General features: G+C 53.5%; 1 protein-coding gene across 11 annotated transcripts in view; it reads left to right on the top strand.

Annotated features, from left to right (window-relative positions):
- PEBP4 (phosphatidylethanolamine binding protein 4) overlaps nt 1-22357 on the top strand; it is a 246798-nt gene that overhangs the window by 172899 nt on the left and 51542 nt on the right. Inside the window, exon 4 of one of the 11 annotated variants that reach the window (XM_072796270.1) lies at nt 13307-13534. The exons of the other annotated variants lie outside the window; for them this stretch is intronic. Coding sequence (XP_072652371.1) covers nt 13307-13519 — 213 coding nt within the window. The 3' untranslated portion in view covers nt 13520-13534. Of the gene's footprint in view, nt 1-13306; nt 13535-22357 lie in introns of those variants that run through there. 11 annotated transcript variants of the gene reach the window in all.

A 22357-nucleotide genomic window follows, 5' to 3' on the forward strand; every position in this document is an offset into this window, starting at 1 on the left:
AAAAGCCCTTTTTATATGATATTTGCAACTACACTGACAGTAACAGCAATTAAACCCCGTCTGTTTGCTGAGAAAGGAGCCAACTCTCCGATTCTCCAGAAGCCTGTAAAATGTACAAATTCAGAACTACAAAAGGAAGCCTCCAGACCCTTCAAGGTCAGGCCGTAGCCCAGCTTTTCTAGGCCCCCCTCCACCCCACACGAGCCCATCATTCCAGCCAAGCTGCAGCAACCCCGAAATACTCCTGGTGTTTTTCCCACCGCTAAGCCTTTGCCATGTACGCCTGCCAGGATGTCTTCCTTCCTCTTCCCTCTCTTACCCCATTCATACTTCAAGGCACCCTCATATGCACCCCCTCCTCCTGTGAGGCTCCCTAGCATACTGCCCCAGAGGAGGTGCTTCCTGGTGCTTCCTAGGCCAGTCCGACCTGTGGGGTCTGCTCCCCGCCTGCACTGTGACCTCCCTAGGAGCAGAACTGCATCTGCTCTGTCCTCCTGCGCAGGTGAATAAATGAATGAGAGAATGAGTGAACACCTGAATGAAGCATCAAACAGCCTGCACAGTTGGAAAGCTGGGTCGGAGGTTAACGCAAGGGGGCTTCAGTGTAAGGAAGACTGCGGCTGGGGGCTCAGGGTTAGAGATGGGGGTGAGAGGCAGGTAGACTTCCAGTTAGACTTAAACTATCATTCTTGCTCCTACACACCGAGGAGCCTCTCCCTGGAGCACTGTCTCAGGTTTCCCCTGTGTGCTTTCCAAGCTTGGAACTTTTCCTTGTGTTTTGCTTTCATTCAACAACTATGTTTTGAGTGGCTGCCCTCTGCCCCCCACCCCTCTATTCTAGGTACTTTGGATGCCCCAGTGCACAACACAAACTTCCCTCCCCGCACGGAGCTTACTTCCTAGAAGAGGGAGACAAACACACAACAATAAGCATAACATATAGGGAACCTGGAGCTGTTAGAAGGCTTATTAGCTACTTGGGGGAAATGCAGAGGGACTCTAGAGCCAGAGTGCTCAGGGAGGTGCTCATTGAGAGCATGAGATTGAAGTGAAGACTTGGGAGAGGTCAGGGAGCAAGGCCAGCAGGGATCTGGGGGGAGAGCCTCCCACCCCACCCCCGGAGAGGAACCAGCCAATGCAAAGGATGCAGGGCAGGTGCTGCCATGTCTCAGGAATTGCTGGGAGGCCCATGTGGCTGCAGGGGGCGTAGGGGACAAGTGAGGCCTTGTGCAAGAGGAGGTCCAGGAGATGAGGGAGCAGATGAAGCAGAGCCTGGTGAGGGCTCAGGTTGGCTGTGTGTGTGTATGAGGAGGCCCTGTCAGGGCATGTGAGCAGAAGAGGGGCATGTTTTCCTTGGGTTTTAAGAGGACCGCCCTGGCTGCTTCCGATAGCAGGGAGACCTGTCAGAAGGCCATTGCAGTCCTCCAGGCAAGAGAGGATAACATGGCCATAGTGGTCAGATGGCCATAGGGCCACAGAAGGGGCCAGGCCCAGCACCCTCTCTCCTGCATTCAGAGGAGGACGGCAGCAATAGTGCATGAGCATGCACAACAGGACACTTGCAGCCATCTCCCCAAAGTTCAGCTTAGCAAAAATGAAGTGAGGCAGTCAGCCCAGGAACAGTCTGGCAGCCCTGGAGCAGCCTTAAGCTACACAGGCCTCCTGGGCTTGAAAGGAGGGGAGGAGCCCAATGACCCACCTCACAGCACTCGGAAATGCAGTCACCTTATAAGTATCAGCAGGTGCTCTCTGCTGGAGTGGGGGAGGGGGGTGCAGCCTCCTGGCACAAACTGGAGGTCCCGGTTCTAGGCCCGGCTCCCCAGCATGGTCCTCGGCCTGTAACTCTGCTAGACTTCCTGCCAAGCTGGGATTTCTTCATCAGAAAAAGTGAGGAGGGCGGGCCTCACGTTCTCTAGGGCAAATCCCACTTCTAAATTTCAGAATTTCTCTACTTCCTTGACTCAATGATGGCCTACTTTTGATTTTTCTAATGACTTAAAAATTTACATGAACACACTTAGTGTATAGCTCTGTCTGTTTAGTTTTTAGTTACATTATTCCAGATAATACTCCACTTGCTTGCCAAGAGAAGGAAAAAAATGACATTAATTAAAGATTTGGTCTGTGTCCTAATCAAAAATTTTAAAAATGAATGTATCATACTGTACATTCTGTAATGTAGCCTGCTTTTTTACTTAGCAATATATCATTAACATTTTCCCATGTCAACACATATTCTTCTAAACCATGATTTTTAGTGCAGAAGTAGTTTACCATATGGATGTACTATAATTTACTCAGCCAATCCCTTACTATTGGACATTAGGTTGTATCTATTTTTTTTATATTATTACCAATGCTACAATGAACAAAGTTGTGAATACACGCTCTTCATTCACCTCTGTAGTGACTTCCTTAGGATAAGTTCCCAGAGGTCCAAGGTGTCACACATTCGAAGGCTTTTTGGTAGGTATTCCTAAAATGCCCTCCAGAATTTAGAAATTCCTATCAGTAGCATGTGAGTAAGCATCAGGACAATCTAACTTTAGAGTGGAAAGAAGACATCCCCGTGCGGTGGGGCAGCCCCCTTCCTCTCTCCTAGGTGAGGACACTGAGGCCCAGGAGGGGGTGGGATGATGTAGGGACCCTGGGCACTCGCCACAAGTGTGTGTGTGAGACTTTGAACAGAGCTGGGAAGTGCCAGCCACTGTTGGTACCACCACCAGACCCTGCCAGCCTCAGGGCACACTCCCCACCCCCACCCCCCTACTCCAACTCTTCACCCCATCTAGCCACAGCCACCACCACCCCTCCCTTAGCTGTCTTTCCCAGCCAGGCTGCTTCCCAGAGCAGGTGGCAGGAGCAGTGTCTCCCTCTTCACTTCCGGTCCATCTCTCCCACACTGACACCATTCCTTCTTTGGCCCTCTCCCACATTTTTTTTCTTTTTTTTTTTTTTAATTTTTATTTATTTATGATAGTCACACAGAGAGAGAGAGAGGCAGAGACACAGGCAGAGGGAGAAGCAGGCTCCATGCACCGGGAGCCCGACGTGGGATTCGATCCCAGGTCTCCAGGATCGTGCCCTGGGCCAAAGGCAGGCACTAAACCGCTGCGCCACCCAGGGATCCCTCCCTACCACATTTGATGGAGACTTGTCATCCTCGTCCAGTGGTATCTCTGTGACCAGTAGGCATCAGCTCCGATTTTGAAACATGCTTCTCCCAGGCGACCATGATGTTCCCCCCAGCTTCCCTCTACCTGATTTCCAGTGCCTGTTGCTCCCAGGTTCTCCTGGTATCCTTTTCCCATCAGACTTACCCAGGATGGGCTCATGCATTCCCACAGCTCGCAGCACACCCCATCTTGCCTCTTCCTGAGCTCCAGACCTGGGTGCCCATTGCTCATCTGTCTCTCTAGTTGCTCTGCAAGCCCATTCTCAACGCACTGAAAGTGAAATGGGTTATCTCCTCCCCCTCTACTCTGCAGCCCTGCCTCTGACCCCTCCTCCTCCACAGCATCACCACCACCCCAGGCAGAAAACCTGTGGCTCGCCCTGGAGCCTCCCTTCTCCCTGCTTCTCCCATTCTCCCATCCAGTCACTGCCTTGTGCCTCCTGAGTCTCTGAAGCCCACACTGTCTTTTGCAGGCCCTCCCCCAGCTCTAGTCTGGAGCAAGGCAGTCACTGCCCAACTGGTCACCTGCTTCTAGTCTCTGTGTTCCTCAGCCTGTCCTCCAGCCCATCCCTGGAGAATCTCCCTGAGAGTGGCTGCCCTCAACAGATTGCTCCCATACTTAACCCCCTGACTGCTTCTCACATAGGGTTAAAGCTGCACACCTTGATGTGGCACATAGGGCCCTCCCTGACCGGCTGGGCCTCTTCACTGGCCTCATGTCTCCATGGCCTCCTCACCAGCCCCCCACAGGGCCCCCCATTCCCACCCCAACAGTAACTTCCTGGGCTCCTTCTTGGCATGTGGTCAGTTAAGCTCTTCCCTACCCTGCTTGTCTGCCTCCATCATCTTTTAAGACTAAGCTTAGACCTCTCACCCTTCACAAGGTTTTCTCTGGCCTCCCCTCCTTTAGGCAGCATTAAGCCACCTCGCCCCTAGGAAACCACCACCGTGGCTCATACACTCCTCCATTAGGGAACTGAGCACAGAAGTGTAGGTACTAGCAACAGTACTGGTAGTAGTAGTGCTAGTAGTAGTTTATTTCTCTGACTCCCCAACTAGACTCAAATACTTGAGAGTAGAAGCCACATTTAATCCTTCTTATCTTGCATGCTTGTTCATCGAAGGGCAGTGGTAGAGAAGAGTGAAGGTTACCATTACTAGTTAATGCCTCTTTTCTCTTTGCCATCATCAGCCAACTGGGAATCTGTACAAAGAATAACTTTTGACCACAAGGAGAGGAAAGGAGTACTATGGAAATAAAACTGACCTGACAAAAGGCTGGTGTCCCCCCTTCTTCCACTTTGGTCAATTCCCAGACCTGGAGAATGTCTGCCAGGCAAGATCAGTTTGAGATTTTAAGACCCGTGTAATTCTTGCCTTTCTGACCATGTGCCCTGTACAAACTCTTCACCCTAGCTTAACTGACATGTCTCGAAACAGACAGCAACTCTTTAACTTCACTCACTGTTTCATTCTTCTGGAATACTGCCCCTCTGCTCACCTGTGCACATCCTTCCCTCATTCCAAGATAGGCATCTGGGAGTTGTTCCTGGAGGAACCCGCCCCTGAATTCGAGGGGGCCAGCCCTCTTCCCTTGGTGTGATTCCCAGGCACTGATCATCTGCTTTGCCTAGGAGCTCCCTTGCCCACAGACATAGAGCTTTGCAGGAAGTGTGTGCTTTATCAAAGGATAAATATCCTTTGATCAGTTGGTTGAAAGCAGACTGTTGGAGGAACTGAACAGAAAGAGATTGTTTCTTCTGTGCACCCTCAAACTGCCATGGCAACTTTTTAAAAGCCACCAAGAGATGGGTTTTCAAAGTCCGGAAGTATGTCCAACCTCTTTCCATAGGTCCCATCCTAATTCTAAAGAAAACACACTCAAAATACCATGATGTATCGGAGTACTCTTCCCCTGGTGTCACTAGCTCAGAACTGTCCATGATGGACAGCTTAGCAATTCTTTTGCTGAGAGACAAAAGGAGGGTGGACGAAGTGGGTAGCGGGGAGAAGGGAAAGGAAAGCCAGCATGTTGTCCATCTCTGCTCTGTGCTGGGCACTTCCCACACTTGCATTAAATCATTCCATTCTCACCATGGTGCTGTGAGATAACACGAATGCTCTCTGATAGAGAAGGAGACCAGGTGCAGGGGATTCAGGACCTTATCCAGGGTCATGTAGCTAGTAAGGAGCAGAGCCAAAATTTAAACTCAGCTCTAGGCTCAACTTTGAGCAGCAGTGATTCCAGGGAACTGCACTCCATTTGCCGGCCGGTCCTGTCACTGCCTCCTTAATTAGCGTTCATTAAGGGCTTACTGGATGCCAGACACCGTTTGTAGACATTCTCTCATTGACTCCTCAGAGGACTCTGTGTGATAGCTCTTGTTCGTGTATATATATATATATTTTAAGATTTACTTATTTATGAGAGAGAGAGAGAACAAGCCTGGGGCAGAGGGAAAGGGAGAAACCCAAGCAGACTCCATGCTTAGCATGGAGCCCAACTCGGAACTTGATCCCATGACCCTGAGATCACGACCTGAGCTGAAACCAAGAGTCAGATGCTCAACTGACTGAACCACCCAGGCACTCCAATTGTTTCCTTTATATATATATATATATATATATATATATATATATATATATATTTGGTTTCTCTTAGCATTTTTTTTAAGATTTTATTTATTTATTCATGAGGGGTAGAAGCAGGCTCCATGCAAGGAGCCCAACATGGGACTCGATCCCAGGACCCCAGGATCACGCCCTGGGCCAAAGGCAGACATTCAACCGCTGAGCCACCCAGACGTCCCAGTTGTTCCCATTTTAAATCAAGAAGCAGTCTCAGAGAGGTTTTGTAGCTTTCCGGGTCACACCACTCATCAGTGGCGTGACCCCATCAGACTCCCAGCAACCCAGACCAGCCCTGCCTCCCTAGCTAGGCTTCCCTTTCCAGCGCCTCTCCCTGATAATAGGAGCAGCGCCGGTGGTGGGGCATCACACCAGGCTTGTCCCAAATCAGACTTACCTTGACATTCTTCAAGGCAACCCGTGTCCCTGCCTTTATCATCTTACCCCATCCCGGAGATGTGGTCTCCTCCACATTGAAGATTGCTCAGGATCCACATTGGAGGATCTCGATACGGCCATAGCTCTGCTCTGAGTTTCTGGGTAGGAGGCACCGAGGCGATGTCTGGGCCAGGTTCCCGCAGGTGCCCCAGATGGTCGGGGAATATAACTTGAGGAAGTGACCGCTTCCAACTCCACTGCATAAGGCCTGGTGTCCTTGTTGGTGGGCGCTCAGAGAGACATTCCCTGAGTAAAGTCAATGCCATGGAGAGGTCGGACCCCCATGGGTCTGTGCTAGGTTGTTCTGTTGTCCAAAAGCAGAGCCGAACGGGGTGACATAGTGTCTAGGCACACTGGGGCCCCGAGGAAGCAGGCAGCTGGAGCTCACAGCCCGCAGCGCGTGTTTGTGGCCGTGGGTTGGTGCTGTGTGGCCCCCCTCAACCCCCTGGTTCCCACTGTGTCTCCAGCACCTCCAAAAGGTGGCAGAGACCCAGATGGAGCTCAGAGCATCTCGGATGGCCCTCCCTTCCTGCTCTTGCCTTTCTCCTGGTGTCATCACTGTTGACGGAGGATTATGTAACCTTCAAGGAAGGGAGGCCTGGAGTTCTCCCCAAAGCTTCGAGTGAATCCTGAATCCGTTTTTGCTGTCACTTTCTCAGCAGGAATCTGCTTTATGCAGACTGGATTTAGGGGTTTTTCCTGGATGCTTCTGTTTCATTTAACATGCAAGGGCTAATAACTTGTCACAATTCAATAAGGCGGTGGTTACAAACACCCGGGCGGCTGCTTATTTAAATGCAGGTTTGTTAATTAGCTTCTCTTAACAAGGCGTGTGCTAAATCAGGCACCCGGCTGGCAGCACCCAAGCCTGGCACATCTCCCAGGATGGGAGGTTGGCTGCAGGGTCACGTCCAGTGGCTGGCAAAAGGGCCAGAATTCAAGGCCAGGAGGCTCATCCCAGTCACCCCAATGCCTCAGTTTCCTTAAAAACAAAGTATCAGTGACAAGTCTAAGAACTGCAAGATAGCCGCAGTCCGTCTCTTCCTGCCTAGCCTGGTCCTCTTTCCTGCCTTGGAGTCCCGAGCCCATCCTCCCCTCCAAATGTGTTGTTTATGTTTATTCTTGTTGCTATTCTCCTTGGTCCCACCTCTTCCCCTGAGCCTTCCTTCATCTGTTCCTTCAGCCCTTTCTGGCACCCGTCTTCCCTTTCATAGCACTAGGCACTCAGTTTTGGCAGTGTGGGTGCCGACGATGGGGACAGAAGAAAACTAACAGAGATGGAGTACCTGCTGTATGCCGGGGTCCAGGCGGGCACTGGACATGATCTATCTCTGTAATCTCCACCACCGGCTATCACAGAGATGCCCTTGGCCTCCTGGGCCCGGAGAGGTTACATAGCCTTCCCAAGTTCATTGGCAGTGAGTGACTCTGGGCCTCACCCTCTGGCCTGGCTCTGGGGCCTGTGCAGTCTCCACTCTCGGTGTGCAAGAAGCACTTGATCACCAGGCGTGTTAAGTGAGTTCTGCTCTTTCCTGCCATGGTCATGATCTTGTCTCTGAGATCTCGTGGAGCACAATGACCCTAGTTGAATGCTGGTTGAATCCGGGACCCTGATTCCACCAGAGCCTGAGCACCTGACCAGCAACCTCAAAAAAACAGCCGAGAGCCCCCTGGGAGCACCAAGTCAGCTACTCTTGGAGAGCCTGGCCCCTTGTGAGTCTCTCCAGAGCAGCCCCAGCACCACAGGCTACTGAAGAAGCCAAGGTGGGGCAGAGGGAGTGGGCCATGCCGAAATCCCAGGAGGCAGGCTTTTGCAGACTCTCACCCTTCCTGTTTGGATGGCGTCCACACCTCTCCTCAGAGGGAAAGAGCATTGAAAGCACTGAGAGAATGGCTAGGCATCATTCCTTATGCTCAAGAAAGGACTGAGAAAAGACCTAAATATAGAAAGGAAGTCAAAATGAGGTTGGAATAGGGGAGACAGAGCCCCGAGGAGCCCTAGCCCGTGCCTCTGGACCCAAGCCTCAGTGAGCCTAGCTCAGTGGAGAGGCCCAGTCTGCCTGTCACGCCTGTCCCATATCCTCTGGCTGAGATGAAGCCTGGGGTCTAAGCAGGAGGGCTGGGGGCCCAGAGGGTCTTCCCTGTGACTCTGGGAAGTTGATCACTAGGTTATGAGCACTCAAACCCTCCCCCCCCCCCACCCCGAGGCGTGTTGCACGTATGGGCTTTCTCCCAGGACTATCTGAAGACCTGCTACTTCCAAAGCTGGGCCAGCCTCTAACATCTGGAAGGGTCCTTAACCCCTGAAGGTCACCGACCCCCATCTCAGGAAGGAGATGGGTCTGTTGCATAGGCACACACGGATATATACGATCAGGCAATTTCTGGCCATTCATAAACCCCTTGAAGCCTGCTCACGGATCTTAGGTTAAGAACCTCTGCCTGCAGAAGACATTCTAAGAGACTCTTCTCCTAAGGAGAACCCCGTGTGCCCCTATGAAATTTTCTATATATGGACCCTGTGTAAAAAGTGAAGTGCTATAAAACTCTGATGGATGGTTTGGGCACTTTCGAGCCCTGAAGGCAAGGGTCTGGATCCAGTAGGTTTTCGAGGACTTGTGCAATTTATGTAGTAGATTCTGTGCAGATTTGTTTTGAATGAATGAGTGGAGGGTTCCTGCATGCTCTGTGATTTTGTGCCATGCCATTTTTATAGCTCATCCAGTCACCTTTAATTTGTTGTATTGAACCCCCTGGTCAGGCACCTTGTGTCAGTCATATCAGGACAGCCATCAGGGCCTCTGAAGCGGGGAGTGTGGGACGGCATGCCAGGTCTGGACTTCTGGGCCCTCTACTCAATGACTCTGGCATCCACCGTGAGAACTCCCGCACTCACCCCCACCCCTACATCAAGTCTGTTTCCCAAGCAATTGGGCATCTCCATCCCGTCAAGGCTGACACAGGCCATAGCAAAGGGAGCCAGACAGGGACTGAGAAGACCTCCAAATCCTAGCCCCACGGGAAGATATTGGGAGCGAGGAGGGGACCAAGGCCCGCAGGCCCTGTTCACAAGCTGGGGTGGCAGGGTGGGTGGTTCCCGTTCCAGGTTTCCTGGGCCTTGCTGAAAACAGGCCCAGCTCTGCCATTTCCCCCACCAAGAGAGGAGTGAGGAGAGCCTGCCATGTCTGAAGTCCAACATGGGTGCCTCCAGACAGGAGCTGGGAGCTCTGAGTCTGAGCCAAACTTCAGGCCTAAAAATGTGAGGGTCTAGAATAGGGGCTGATGCCAGGCAGGGCGCTTGGTCTTCCAGATTTCTCCTGGTGACTGGGCCACATGACATCGCCAACTGAGGTGGGGAGTGGCTGTGTGGGAGGCCGGGTACAGGGGGAGGGAACTCCTACCCCCGCCCAGGCCTTGGATCATTTGAAAGGCAAATGTGCTGGGTTGCCTAGGGAACGGAAGAAAAGGGACTTCCCTAGCACCGGTGACTAGTAAGGGATGGAGACGGGAGCTGTGATGCTGAGAAAATTGTTTCCAAAAAAAAAGTAAAAAGCGGTGACTAAGCAGCCCTGGTTATGTAAAGCGATCCCTGAGGAAGTGTGGGGAAAAGCCTGGAACCCACCCCCGTGTCCCTCCTCCCCACTCCCAGCCCGGTTCCTCTGCCTCGGGGAGTTTCCAGCAGCCCCTTCCCCTCCCCCTTCTCCCGGACTCCCTACTCCTCCACAAGGCTCTCACTGCCAAATGCAACCGACGTGGTGGGCAGGGCACCGAAGAGGGGATGCCTCCACAGTCCCAAAGGGGACCTGTTGTGTCAGCTCGAAGACCTCTGCTCAGTACAGGGCACCCAGGATCAGCCCAACAGGAGGCAAAGGGTCATCTGTCATCCCCACTCAGGGCCTTGTTCCACTCCAAAGACAAGAGTTCCAGATGTGCCCCCCAGCACGGCTGGCTGCTAATAGTTAGCTTAGGCAAGTACAGAGCCTCTTTGAGGCCATTTGCACAGCTGTAGATGGAAGATGCCGTCTACGCCACAAGGCTGTGCAGTTCCAGGCACGGGGCAGATGCATGTAGGCACTCATCATGTGTCTGTTTCGTTTCCCCTTAGCCAGGAACCAGAGAGATCCTCTGGTCCTTTTCTGGAAAGGAGAATCTGAGGCTGATCATTAGGCTCACTTGGGATCCAAGGAGTCCATCTAACCATCACTTTGGTGCCTTGTCCACATTTGTCCAGTGGATGAAGGACTGCTGACCTGGCCACTTGTATCTGCCTCCGGGCCTCATAATTCCCACCCCAGGTAATTGTCAGGATCTGAAAAGCATCTTCTTGAGAGCGCCCAGGAGAACAGGGGAACCTCAAAACATCAACGAGATGTTGTCACCCCCATAACCCCTGTCTGTGGGTCTCTGGAGGAATTGAGATTCCTCCCTGCCCTGTATCATCTTCCAGGGAGGAAGAGGACTGGTTGCTCTGGAGAAACAGATTTCAAGGCATTAGCTACTCTGAGCCTCAAAAAACTGTAGAAAGGGTCTGGGGAACAAAGACCTCTGTCACCAGGGAAGGTGACCAGGCCTTGGTGAGAAAGGAAACTGTCATCTGTCACCTACTACAAGATGCCTGGGAAGCAACCCCACTTTTAACTACACCCACCAGACCACTGTGCCATCCTCGCTCTCAGGAGGATTTACGAGGCCAGTCCAAACCCCCCAGGTTGGAGTTGAAGCCCCATTTCCTCGCATTTGTGCTCCTTGAACAATAGAAATAGCTAGTCACCTTCTGTATGCTGATACTTCATAAGCTCCAAATACAAAGAACTACATTTAGAGATTAAGGCCTGAAACCTAACATTTTCCTGGAAGTCTGAGGGATTGGGAAAGGCCTTCATTCCTATTTAAGTGCTGTTCCCACGCTTCTCTTGGCTGGGCCCTGAAAAGTGTCCCCTGGGTCAAGGGGACAGACCTGCCATGCCTCTGGAGCAGCTGGGCTGACTGTGCCACAGAGGCCCAAGGAGAAGAGCCTCTGTTCTCGGCCCTGTTACTGCCCTGCCTCTCCGCTGCCCACTGGCAGATCCTGTTCCACTCTCCCCCACGTCCTAGACTCAGGTGAAAATCCATCTCTGTCCCACCCAGGCCTCCTGCGAGGCAGACTGTAGGGTTTTTTTTCCTGGGATCCTCAGTGCCTCTTCTTTTCGCTACTGATTTCCGGCAGACTCTCTCATCTTAGAGACTGGCCTTTCCCAGTCTCCATGCTAAGCACCATGCCAGGCCTGCAGTAGGTAATGGATAGGCATCTGCCAGGGGAATGAACATGCCCAGTGGAGACGCTGCTCAGCTTCCTGAAGGAAGACTCATTCTGTGAGGAGGTGGTCGGGGGGCCAGGGAGCCAGCCCCAGGCCTTGCCCCCTGGGCTTTTCAGTGCCCCTATATAATGGGGGATGGGGGTACTTGTGGCCTGTGCCCTAGATGATGTAAGAGTTCATATGCAACACCATAAAAACCTTATTGGTCCTGAGTCAGAGCCATCTATGCATCTAACTTGGTCACCTCTTAGCTGGCTGACCTCTGACCAGTCACTTCTCTATGCCTCAGATTCTCTCTCTGTACCTTGAGGCCTATCCCAGTGACCTCAGAGGTGTAGGGAGAAAGCCTGGGATAGCCAGGGTGTCTGAACATGTTAGATGAGCCCAAATACAAGGCACCTGGGACCCTACAGGGATGCAGGGTTCTCCTGGGGGTAGTCTGGGTCCTCGAGGGTTTCCTCTCTCTCAGGATCTCTGACTCTCCTCTGGCCCACATGGCCTGCACGGAGAGCCAGGCAGTTGACGGGATGAGGAATCCCCGGCCTTCACCTCCCCTGCCTCCCCCGCCTCCCTCACCTCCCTCTCCCACCTTCCCACCACCTTCTCAGAGGCTCATAATTGGTATTGCAAAGATTAGTCACCGCGCCAGCACAAGGCTGCCTCCCCCACAGCCCAGGCCCCCCACACAGGCAGACTGGCTGAATGCTTAATTGGAGTTCCTCACACCTCCGAGGACAGCTTCTGACAAGATGACAAGACTCAGAGCCCCTTGGCAGGCCCCGACTGAGGGAGGGTACTAACAACGGACTGAGGACTGTGCTTTACCCAAAAAGGCACCCTTCAGATGGCACCCAGCAGAGAGAGAGAAAAGGCTGAGAATCTGTCTCCGTGCCTAGCACCCAACAGGACAGAACTTCCAGAACCTTCTCCTAGGAGGCTTGCTGGGAAGGCCTCTTCATCTCATAGAAAGAGTGGCCCCTTTACCCTCCCAGAAACACAGGCAAGGGAAATGGGGACAACAGGAGGCAGGGAGAAGTCCCTTGGGTAGAGCCACTCCTACTATGTGTGGGGCACTGGAAAAGGCCAGAGGAGGCCAAGGGATCTGCCCACATCCATGCCACATCCACCCTCCTACACACACACTTTTATGTGCCCCCATAACTACCTCTGAAAAAAGACTGAGAGAGGCATCTTCGAGGCAGGAGGACCCAGGCTCATGGATTTGGCTGCCCCCAGGCCATTGGGGTTGGTGGGTCGAGGGAGTGAGGTCATTGGTCACTTTATCAGTGCTGAACTAGAGCAGAGTTGGGGAAGGAGGACAATCACTACGGAGCTCAGAAGAACCCAGGTGCAGAAGGGGATCCAGCTCCAGGGATGCAAGAGGTTGTACCCCCTCCCCCCGCCCCATTCCAGAGGCAGGAGGCAATGAGCAAGAGGAAGGAAACAGTGGTGGCCACTGCCCTGGGTAAGCCCTGTCTAAAAGGTCCACCTCGGTGGGACTCTGTCACCCTTGAGTGAGAAGGGGATGAATGACAAGAGGAATCAGGGTGTGATAGTGGCCCCAGGAAGGGGAACTGGGGGTTGGAATGAGGAAGCTGGCTATAATTTCTCTTCTAGGTCCTGGGGAAGCCAGAAAGTGAAAAGAAACCTCCCACATATGCCCTCAGCCTTCCCAGCCTTGCCCATCTAATTGGATTCCCTCTGCCTCCTACGAGGTTATCCTTAGCGCCGGGAAAATGCCTTATGGTTGGATGCTCTCCCCCCTTAGGAGGAAGGCTGGGACGTGGAGCAGCTCTGCCATTCACAACATTTCCCGGCGCCCCAGTCACCGCCCCCAGCTCTGGGGGTGACAGGAGTGCCACACAGGGTGAGTGAGGAGAGGAGTCTGACAACCACAGAGCAGGAAGAGGCAGGCTGGGAGCCAGAGAGTGAGCTTCCCAGCCCTCTTCTGGCTACTACCTGGAGACCCTGCTGGACATAGTCTCTGCTGAAGCCTGCCTATCTCCTTCAGGGCCCTGCCTGTCCCCTGCGGGTCCTGGAGCTATGCCCTGATCCTCCTCCCAGCTCTCTTACATTCCAGGCCAAGCCCAGCTGGGCCCTGGCTCAGACAGCTCTCACAGATGCCATTGTCTCATCCTCCCCAACCCAGAAGGAACCCCACACCTGTCTCTTAGGGCTCCCTTCTCCCAGAACCCACAAAGCATGACCACAGCTGTCCTCAGCACCTATGGTTCCCCAGCTGCTGCGGGTGGCTCTGCAGCCAGAGAGTTCCCCTGAGGACAGGGCCATGCCCTGCACCTCTCTCAGATCCCTCATGGGGCTGGGCTCAGGGAAACACTTTAGTGATTGGTTCTAGACCGAAGGCCCAAACTTCTGACCAAAGGGCCAGCCTAACCCATGATTCAGGGAGACGATAAATATGAAGAACTTCTTCCTCCCAAGAGGCGTTTTCTCTGATCTGTGAGTTCCTGGAGGGCATCAATACACGGCATCACAAATCACAGGTGCTCAACAAAGGGAAGTGGGGTGACAACGGCACTATGGCACTGCCCTTCCTGGTCTGCACAGTGTCGCTGGCATCCACGAAGGACAACCAGCCTCAGCCAAACCTCTGGTCACACTTGCCTGTCCCCGAATATGGCCTGGTGCTATCTCTCCACCAATCCCAGATGGCCTTTTGGACCTATCAGGGAGCAGACACAAATGTTTTCTGAAAACATCATCTGCGGTCCCAGAGAAAAGGCTCACAGGCCTGAGTAAAGGGTCCGGTGAAGGTGCTGGCTACTGCCAAAGCCATACTGCACTCCTCTGTCCCAGCACTGCCACCAATGGGCTGCATGACTCTGGCAAGGTGCTCACCTTAAGTGCTTCCAGGGTTCCATCCACCATCAAAAGATTTGCTTTATCCCATGATCACTCAAGTTGCCCTCTGGACCAGGTTTGCCACACACCCTGGTCTTCACTCTCCTTGCCCTATACCTATTTTAAGGAGATATTGTAAAAAACAAACAAGTAAATGAACACTTACATATGCCTGACTTTACCACTGCAACATTCCCAACACAGATAATCCCTCTCCCTGCCCCCCAGTCTCTCCCCTTTCCCTCTTCCCCTGACCCTCTCACCTCCCTGCCTCCCTCCTGCTACCTCTAGCCCTTTCTGCTGAGCCACTCTATGTCTGTTCCAGTCTCTGTAGAGGGAGGGGATGCAGGAGAGAGGGCCACGGGGATGCTGTAGCTAGCGAGGAAGACCACCTTGCTTCCTCTACAACCCTTGTTGTTCTGATGTCACATGTGGAATTCTGAAAGAGCTTCTTCAGGCCTAGGGCAACAGGCCTTGTCTCCTCCAACCTGCCAGGAAGCTCTTCCAGAGTGGCCACATCCTCCCTCCATTCTAGAAGTGAGCTAATATAGCTGGGGGAAGTAGGGAGGGTGGAAAAGGAAGGACAGGTGGCCAAAGGGGAAGCCAGAGGAATGAAGAAAATGAGTGAGCATGAAGAAGGGGACACGCCTGCCCTAGTGAACCTCTCTCCCAGCCTTTCTTGTGTGTTTTCTGGCCCATGCTGCTTGTCTGCAAGATCGCCTTCCATGCAGCCCCCTCCCCTCCAGACCTCAGCTGGTGCCACCCCTGGCCTGCTCCCCCAGCCTCCTTCCTTGTCTCTCCACCCAAGCATGCCCTCCCTGGGACCCATCACAGTCATCCAGGCTTCCCTCTACCACCCAACCCTTGCCTGCGTGCCACCCTTCGGATAGGCCTGGCTGCAGGCCAGAGGCCATGGGCCAGTCACCTCCCGGCCCTGCAGTCCCGGTGATGGGAGGAGTTCGCTGGCTAGAGCTACTCAGCCACCTTGGGTGTCTGGATCAGAAAAATGCCCTGCAAGCCCTTCTCGGGCTCCTGTTCATAACTGTTACTAAGCTTCTTACATCAACAAGTGATTGTGTTTTAAGCAATCGGGAGGCAGATGGGGGAACCAGGGTCAGGAAGGAGTCAGAGTTTGCAGATAGGAAGAGAAAGAGCACCAAGAAGAGACCAGTGAAAACACAGGGAGGACTGGCCCCAGGGGGGGAAGCGGGGGTAGACCACGGTAGGAGAGGGTGGAGGGGCCACCTTGATGAAAGCCCAGTGGTCTGAAGGCTAAGGGTGAGGCAGCTGGCCCACCAGGAAGGTCAGTGCACCCTACAGGAGCCTGGCTGCTGTTCATGAGGTCTCCCGGGCTGGGTGCCCATAGAGAGCCCTCCAAACCACACAATGTGCGACTGCATCGGCCAGCTCCAACATGGATTCTTCCTTATACCTTGGGGAACCTTCATGTTTTTCTACCAAGCCCCATCTATGAGTAAAAAAAGGGATGAAGGGATGGCCAAAGGCCTGCAGTGGCTTCTGGAAGCCCACGGATCCCCAAATCGCCTTGCCGTCACTCCTCCACCCACCACAGGAGCCCCAGCATCAGCATGGCCATATCCTGTCCTTCAGAGAGACTGCTGCCCCAAACTGAGGCTTTCCAAGTGCTGGTCTGGCAGGAGGGTGAAGAAGGAGAGGGTCTGAGTGGCCCCGGGGGCCCCCGCAGAGGTCGGGGTGCCTGCCCCTGGGCAGCCCTGCGCACAGACCCACCTACCTCCCCAGGTGGAGATGCCCCTGCGTGTGCACACGGAACCCTGCTGTCTCAGAGGTGAGCCCAGACGACCCCAGCCGGCCCGGGAGGGCCAGATGGGCCAGAGAAGCTCCCTGCCAGCGCCTCCAGAACGGGAAACCCCCCAAGAGCCAAGGAGTCGGGCAATCCTTCCTGCCCACTCAGAGATTCCGGAAGCCCTTCAAGTCTGGAGAACCCGCCTCCCCAACCTCTCTCTCACTTCCTCTGTCTGTCTCCTCGCGACTCCTGTGAGTGCACAGGAGGGCTGAGGGAAGCCCCGTGTGCCTGTGATGAACGGAGCTAATTTCTGGTTTGCTGGTATGCCGCAGAGACGCTGCCTCCGTTCCCCTCCTTCCCAGCAAACCGTCTCCCACACACAGACAAATAGGCTGCATATTTAATTGGAATTCCTCACACCTACAGGGTAAAGCCTTGTCAGTAGAAATAGAGCCCACAGCCAGCTGGCTTCCCCCATTCCACCCACCTTGTCTCTTAAAAAGAAATCCCCCCCCCATACGTGAACACCCACCCACGGGCCCTTGCACGTCCCTCCCAGTGTGGTTGTAAAGGAGGGATTCGTTGGCAGTGACGCTCCTTTCCTGGGCTGTAACAGCTGGGCCCACCCCGCAGAGACCACCCAGAGCCTTCTCCCTGGCAGATGGGCCCTGACTGCCTTCTCGTGTCCCACCCCGTGGCCGAAGCTCTTGGCGCCCCCAGGGTCCTTGAAGGGGACGGAGAGGCGCCGGTTGCTTGGATATCAGAGATCGGGTGAGATGGAGAAGGAAGGAGAGGGGAGCCATGAAACCCTAGAACATTTCCCCGGAAGAGACCTGGGAGCCCCTTCTCATGGTACGGGTGGGAAAACCCATCACACAGCTAGTTTATGGCAGTGCTGGGCCGAACCTGGTTCCTGGTTCCAAGGACCCGCTTTGCCCCATACCCTGCGGCATCTGTCCCCAAGGCTGGGGCCGGGGGGGGGGGGGGGGCGCAGAGGCTGCCAGGACAGAGAGAGATGGGCTCCTGGGAGAGACTCGCACCACAGAAAGCAGAGGGCCAAGAAGGGGTTAGACACGTCAAGGTGTCCTTACTGGGGGAAGTCAGCTGGGTTTATTTCTCGTAGGGCAAAAGAGAAAGAGGTCTGGGGGGACGAGACAGGGCAACAAAAGTGAAACGTGGTGGCCAGCCTGGGGAGGCTGCATTCCTTAGGACAGCCTAGGGGACGCCCAATTCGAGCTCTGCCCAGGAACCACAGGCGGCCGTCCTCCTGGGGACAGACAGGCCAGAGAAGCTCACTGCTAGCATGTCCAGAATAGGAACCCCCCCACACACCCGCTCCTCATGTTGTGACCTCAGCGTTCAGGATCAGCAGCCTCGGCTGGGTTTCCGGGGCCTCGGTCCCCCATCAGTGATTTTTCTCTTGCCTCTTGCCTCTCTGGCAAAATGCTTCCCGTCGCATTGAGCCTGGCACAGGGCCACACCAAACCTGTGTGTCAGTGAGTAGACAGCTGCCTATGGGGCTCTGAGGAGCACTGTGACATCCTCATTCTCCCCCACAAAATATCATCTCAGTTTGCCTGAAAGTTCACCATTAGTGACTCATTTCTTTGGGTTAAACATAGCCCTCCCTTTTGAAACGCAGCTGCTCTAGGAAAGGGTAACTCATTGAGTCTTAACACCCGAGTGTGAATGGGAATGTAGATGGGATCTAGGGGGCCGAGAGGAGAGAAGGAGTGAGGTAGAGAAGCAGCCAGGAGGAAGGAAGCTACTGAAAAGGAAGAGGAGAGCAAAGAAGGGAGCAGCAGGAAGCTGCCCCGAGGGCCGCCTTCCACAAGCCATCGCTGGTCCACAGCAAACCAAAGAACCCCTTTTTAAGGTCCTGCACTCTGGGTTACAAAAGCATGATCACATCCTCTGATCCTCCTCGCTCTGTGAAGCCAGAAAGAGCGAGGATGTTGTGCCCATTGTACAACTGAAGAGACTGAAGCTCTTGGGAGTCAGGAGGACTTGCCATCTAGCCAGTGAGCCGAGAGCCAGGACTCGGTGTGACCTCTGTACAGAAGCCTGTTGAGGTGTCCACCACGCTCACCGTCTCTCCAGCTCACCCACGGTTCTCTGGCCTCAACAAGAAAGGTCCCACTGGAGGAACAAGAATGAAAACAGTGCTAGGAGGGGGACAGAGGGTATGACGCAGGGCGCTCCACAGTGCGAGCCATAAGCACACCCCACCTTGTGTCCTAAAACCCCCGGCTGGGACTTGGCGTGGAGAGATGTGAATGTGGAGGGCAGAGCCCCAACTCACTCACTAGTAAAAGTCTGAGGCCCACATCCGGAACATCCCGTAGGTCCTTCTGTTGGCAGCCTCACTCCCCAGGCATCCACACAGGAGCCAGGAAAGCCTGCAGAGGCCTTTGCTGGCCTCGGGGGAACGTGAGGCAGAGCTGGTTCTGGATGGAGTAGGGTAGGCTGCGCCCAGGAAGGTCCCCAGGGAGACAGACTAGGAAGCAGCGCTCCCAAGAGCCCTGCCAAGAAGCCCTACAGACTTTCGGGCCCAGCGGTTCCTGCGTCCATCCTGTCCCTTCTTCTGTTCCCGCCTTTTTCTTCCCTCGAGTCACAGCTCTGTCTTCAAGCTTTCCACCCTGCAGGAAGTGGTCTGTCCGCCATCTTGAAACTGTCCCCCGTGTCTCCCTCTTAACGAGCCAGGTTAAATATGCTGTAATCAAAGTAATAATACACCTGGGCTGGTTCTCGAGAGAACTGCCTTTTGTACTGCGATAGGACATTAATAGCAATTATTCTGCTTTGTAATTGGAGCTTTAAATACTAATTCAAACAGCCAGAGGAAAACCAATTAGTGCTAATTTATCTCTATGTGTTTTCCAGAGCTGGTGTCTGTCACACTGTGAAGAAATAGGTTGGTAATTAGTACAGTTGGGTGGTAGATAGAAGTAATTATCAGATTCTTTCATTTTTCTTTGGGAAAAAAATTGGGTAGGGGGTGGGGAAGGCCAACATAGGTTCTGTAAGTCTTTGTTCCCTGAAGTTTAAAGGGAGGGCCCACATTAGCTCTGGATCCCAGGCCTCAGCATCCCGACTGTACAGGTATTTCTGAGAGACAGGTGGGCTCTGGTGGAGGCCACTTTGAAGGCCTCCACAAGGACCCTCCAGCCAGCAGGCTCACAGAACACCACTAGCAGTGTTAGAGGAAGCACAGCATTTCCTGTTTGCTCAGGGAAGGATTTGGGAGCCCCAAACAACTGACCTCAGGGTAAAGGGGGCAGGGGGCTCTGGGTCCCAGGCCAGCTTCTCAGTCTCCAGCTGTCTGGTCTGGGTAGAGAGAGACTCCAAACCTCTCCGGATGCCAGTTTCCCCATTTGCAAAATGGATAGGATGATACTTCACAGGATTGTTTGTAAGGACTGAATCAAATAACGTACACAACGGGCCTAGAACCCAATAATAATAGGTGTGAGCTGTTGTGTGCTTACAGTCCACGTGGAGCTCTTCTAGATGACCTCGTATGTCATTATTGCCAACCCTCCAAAGCCATGGGCTGACTCACTGTGCCAGTTTTATGTCCATGTTTCCTCTTCTGCCCGTACCTCTCGCCAGCTGTATGACTCAGGAGACATTATCAATTTCACTAGGGCCTCAGTTTTCTCTTCTGTGTAATGGGGGTGATATAGTACCTTCCTGATAGAGATCAGGAGATGAGGATCGTGAAACCTCTTATCCCAGCAGCAGGCAGGGAGCAGGGGCTCCGATATCGTTCCCAGTATTGTAATATTACTGTTCCGCATATGGTTTTGTCGTCATCTATCCAAATCCTCTACCAAAAGAGGTAGATGTGATACGTTTCACTAACTCACCCACAAGGATTTATCGAATGGCCGATCGGTACTCACTCCTATAGAGAGCCCCGCTCATACCACTTAGAGAGGTTGAAGTCCAGCACACCCTGAACAGCAGGAGATAGGATAATAATGGCATTTCATGGAGCTTCACAGTTTACAAAAGGCCTTTTACATGTGATTTCAATGCCTTGTCACAATTGAGTGGGTTGAGAATTACCGAAGTCCCCATTTTACAGGTGGACAATGAAGCCTAGAGAATTTAAGTGACTTGCTCAAAAGAGCAAGAGAACCCAAGCCTGGGCTCTTTACTACGAAGCCTGCGTAGGCACTCGCTAAATGCCTGTTGATTGGATGAATAAGTGCACTTCCAACGAAACCTTAGAAGCCCGAACTGCCAACAGGTATCTCATACTCCTACATGAGGAGCAAGGCTGATCAAGGCGAGGTGGGGCAGAGACAGTAATCTCAGAAGAGAGACAGCCAGTAGCAGAGCTGGACGACTTTGCCCCACCCAGGCAAGGCGTCTTAACACATTACATTGAGTACTGACGTTGAAAACTTGGAGAATTGCCTTTAATAATCTGGGTGAAGATCTGACAACCCAGGTCACGTCCCACCCTCACAGACCCCACCCCCTCACACACACAGGGGACCTCCCGGGACCCTGTGAGCACAACAGGGGTGACCCCTGGGCCGGGCCTGCAAGGATGAGCAGGAGCATGAGTGCAGGGAAGGGGAGGAGGGTGTAGCGGATGTAGAGAGGGTGTAGCTTCGGCAAAGACCCGAGGAGGGGCGGAACATACAGTGTTCTAGAAGCAGGGAATAGATTCGTGTGGCTGCTCTGGAGAGAAGTGCTGGGGAAGGGAGGGGCTGCGGTTCAGCAGGCCAGGAAGGCTGGCCAGCACGCAGCCAAGGGCAGCTTTGCCCAGGGCCACCTCCTGCAGTCACTGACTGCTCCAGCAGAAGGGGCAGGCAGGGGCTGCCACGCGGCCTGCACTCTGCCCACCAGCCACTTGCCCAGTCTGGGAGCTTCCTCCACCCTGACGAAAGGGGAGCCTTCCTTCTAATCACACAAAGGCGTCCACCATATGCTTGCCAAGCTGTGGGCTTCTACCCAGAGGGACTGTGTTTCCTGTGGACTAGAGGCTGCCCTGGATTTGACGTGTTTCAGAGGCAGCATCTGAGAAGGTTAGTCTCACCCAAGGAGGCTGGGTGGAGGAGAGGGGAGTCAGAGACACCGAGGGACGGTGGGAGTGGGAGTCCCGGGGAGAGAGAGAGAGAAGGGTTGTAGATATGTGGGTGTGGGCAAGAGACCCACTGTGTACGTATCAAAATAATGATCGGCTGCCTTGGCTGGAGGAGTTATGGGTAATTCTAGTGTTCTTCTTGGTTATCCGTATTTTCTAAATTTTCTACACCAAGCATATTTCTCTTTTATACCAAAAAACAATGAAACTTATTTTTAAAGAAGGAAGGGACATATGCTAGAGACATTTTGAAGGAAAAACTGACAGCATTTGATAAGTGACTAGATAAAGGTGATAAAGGAGAAAGATGAACCAGAAATAACTTGGAGGCTTTGAGACTGGGTGGCGGGGAAGCTGGCAGAGAAAAGGGAGCTAGGTGGGGGAGTTACGAAGCAGGGAAATGACCGGCTCAGTTTCAGGCGGTTGACGCCCCAGCTGCCAAGGAGACATGGGAGGTATTCCTGCAGCAGGAGAGCCAGAGCCACCCGCACAGGAAGGAGAACTGAGGCACAGAGGGGAGGGGCCGTACTCACCAGGCTGCAGGGCAGCCCTGGGGGCAGGAACAGAACTCAGCAGAGCCTCACCAGATGCTCAGTCCAGAGTGGTAGGCCTGCCTGTAGGCAGGGCCTTGAGAAGAGAGAGGCCCCCCAGATAAGACCCTGGGTAGCCCGCCCTGCGCATCAGCCCGCCTTCTTGGCCTTGGAACTGGGCCACTTGGTCGTATGAGGAACCTGAGCCTGGGAGAGGCCAGGATGGGCTTAACGCATGACAGAGAGCCTGGCCAGGAATGGAAGCTGTTGGGCCTGAGGCCCTGCAGGCTGAGGCAGCTGAAGACAGGACTCGCTGGCTACAAAGTCCCAAGGGTTAGAGTGTCATTGGTGATAGTGATGTAGGGATGGAGAGTGAGGAAAGTCCTCTCTGGAGGAACAGAAGCCATTTCTCACAATGAGAGGGGTCCACCTGAGTCAGAGTCCCCAGCCAGCTATCCACATCCATGCATTATCAGTGCCCAGAAACCCATTCTGCTTGCTCCTGACTTGACTGGTCTGCAAGTCCTGGACCTGCTGGAGCCTCAGAGACCAACTGTCCCA

This window comes from Canis lupus, chromosome 24 (genome assembly GCF_048164855.1).
Source record: "Canis lupus baileyi chromosome 24, mCanLup2.hap1, whole genome shotgun sequence".
Taxonomy (NCBI): domain Eukaryota; kingdom Metazoa; phylum Chordata; class Mammalia; order Carnivora; family Canidae; genus Canis; species Canis lupus.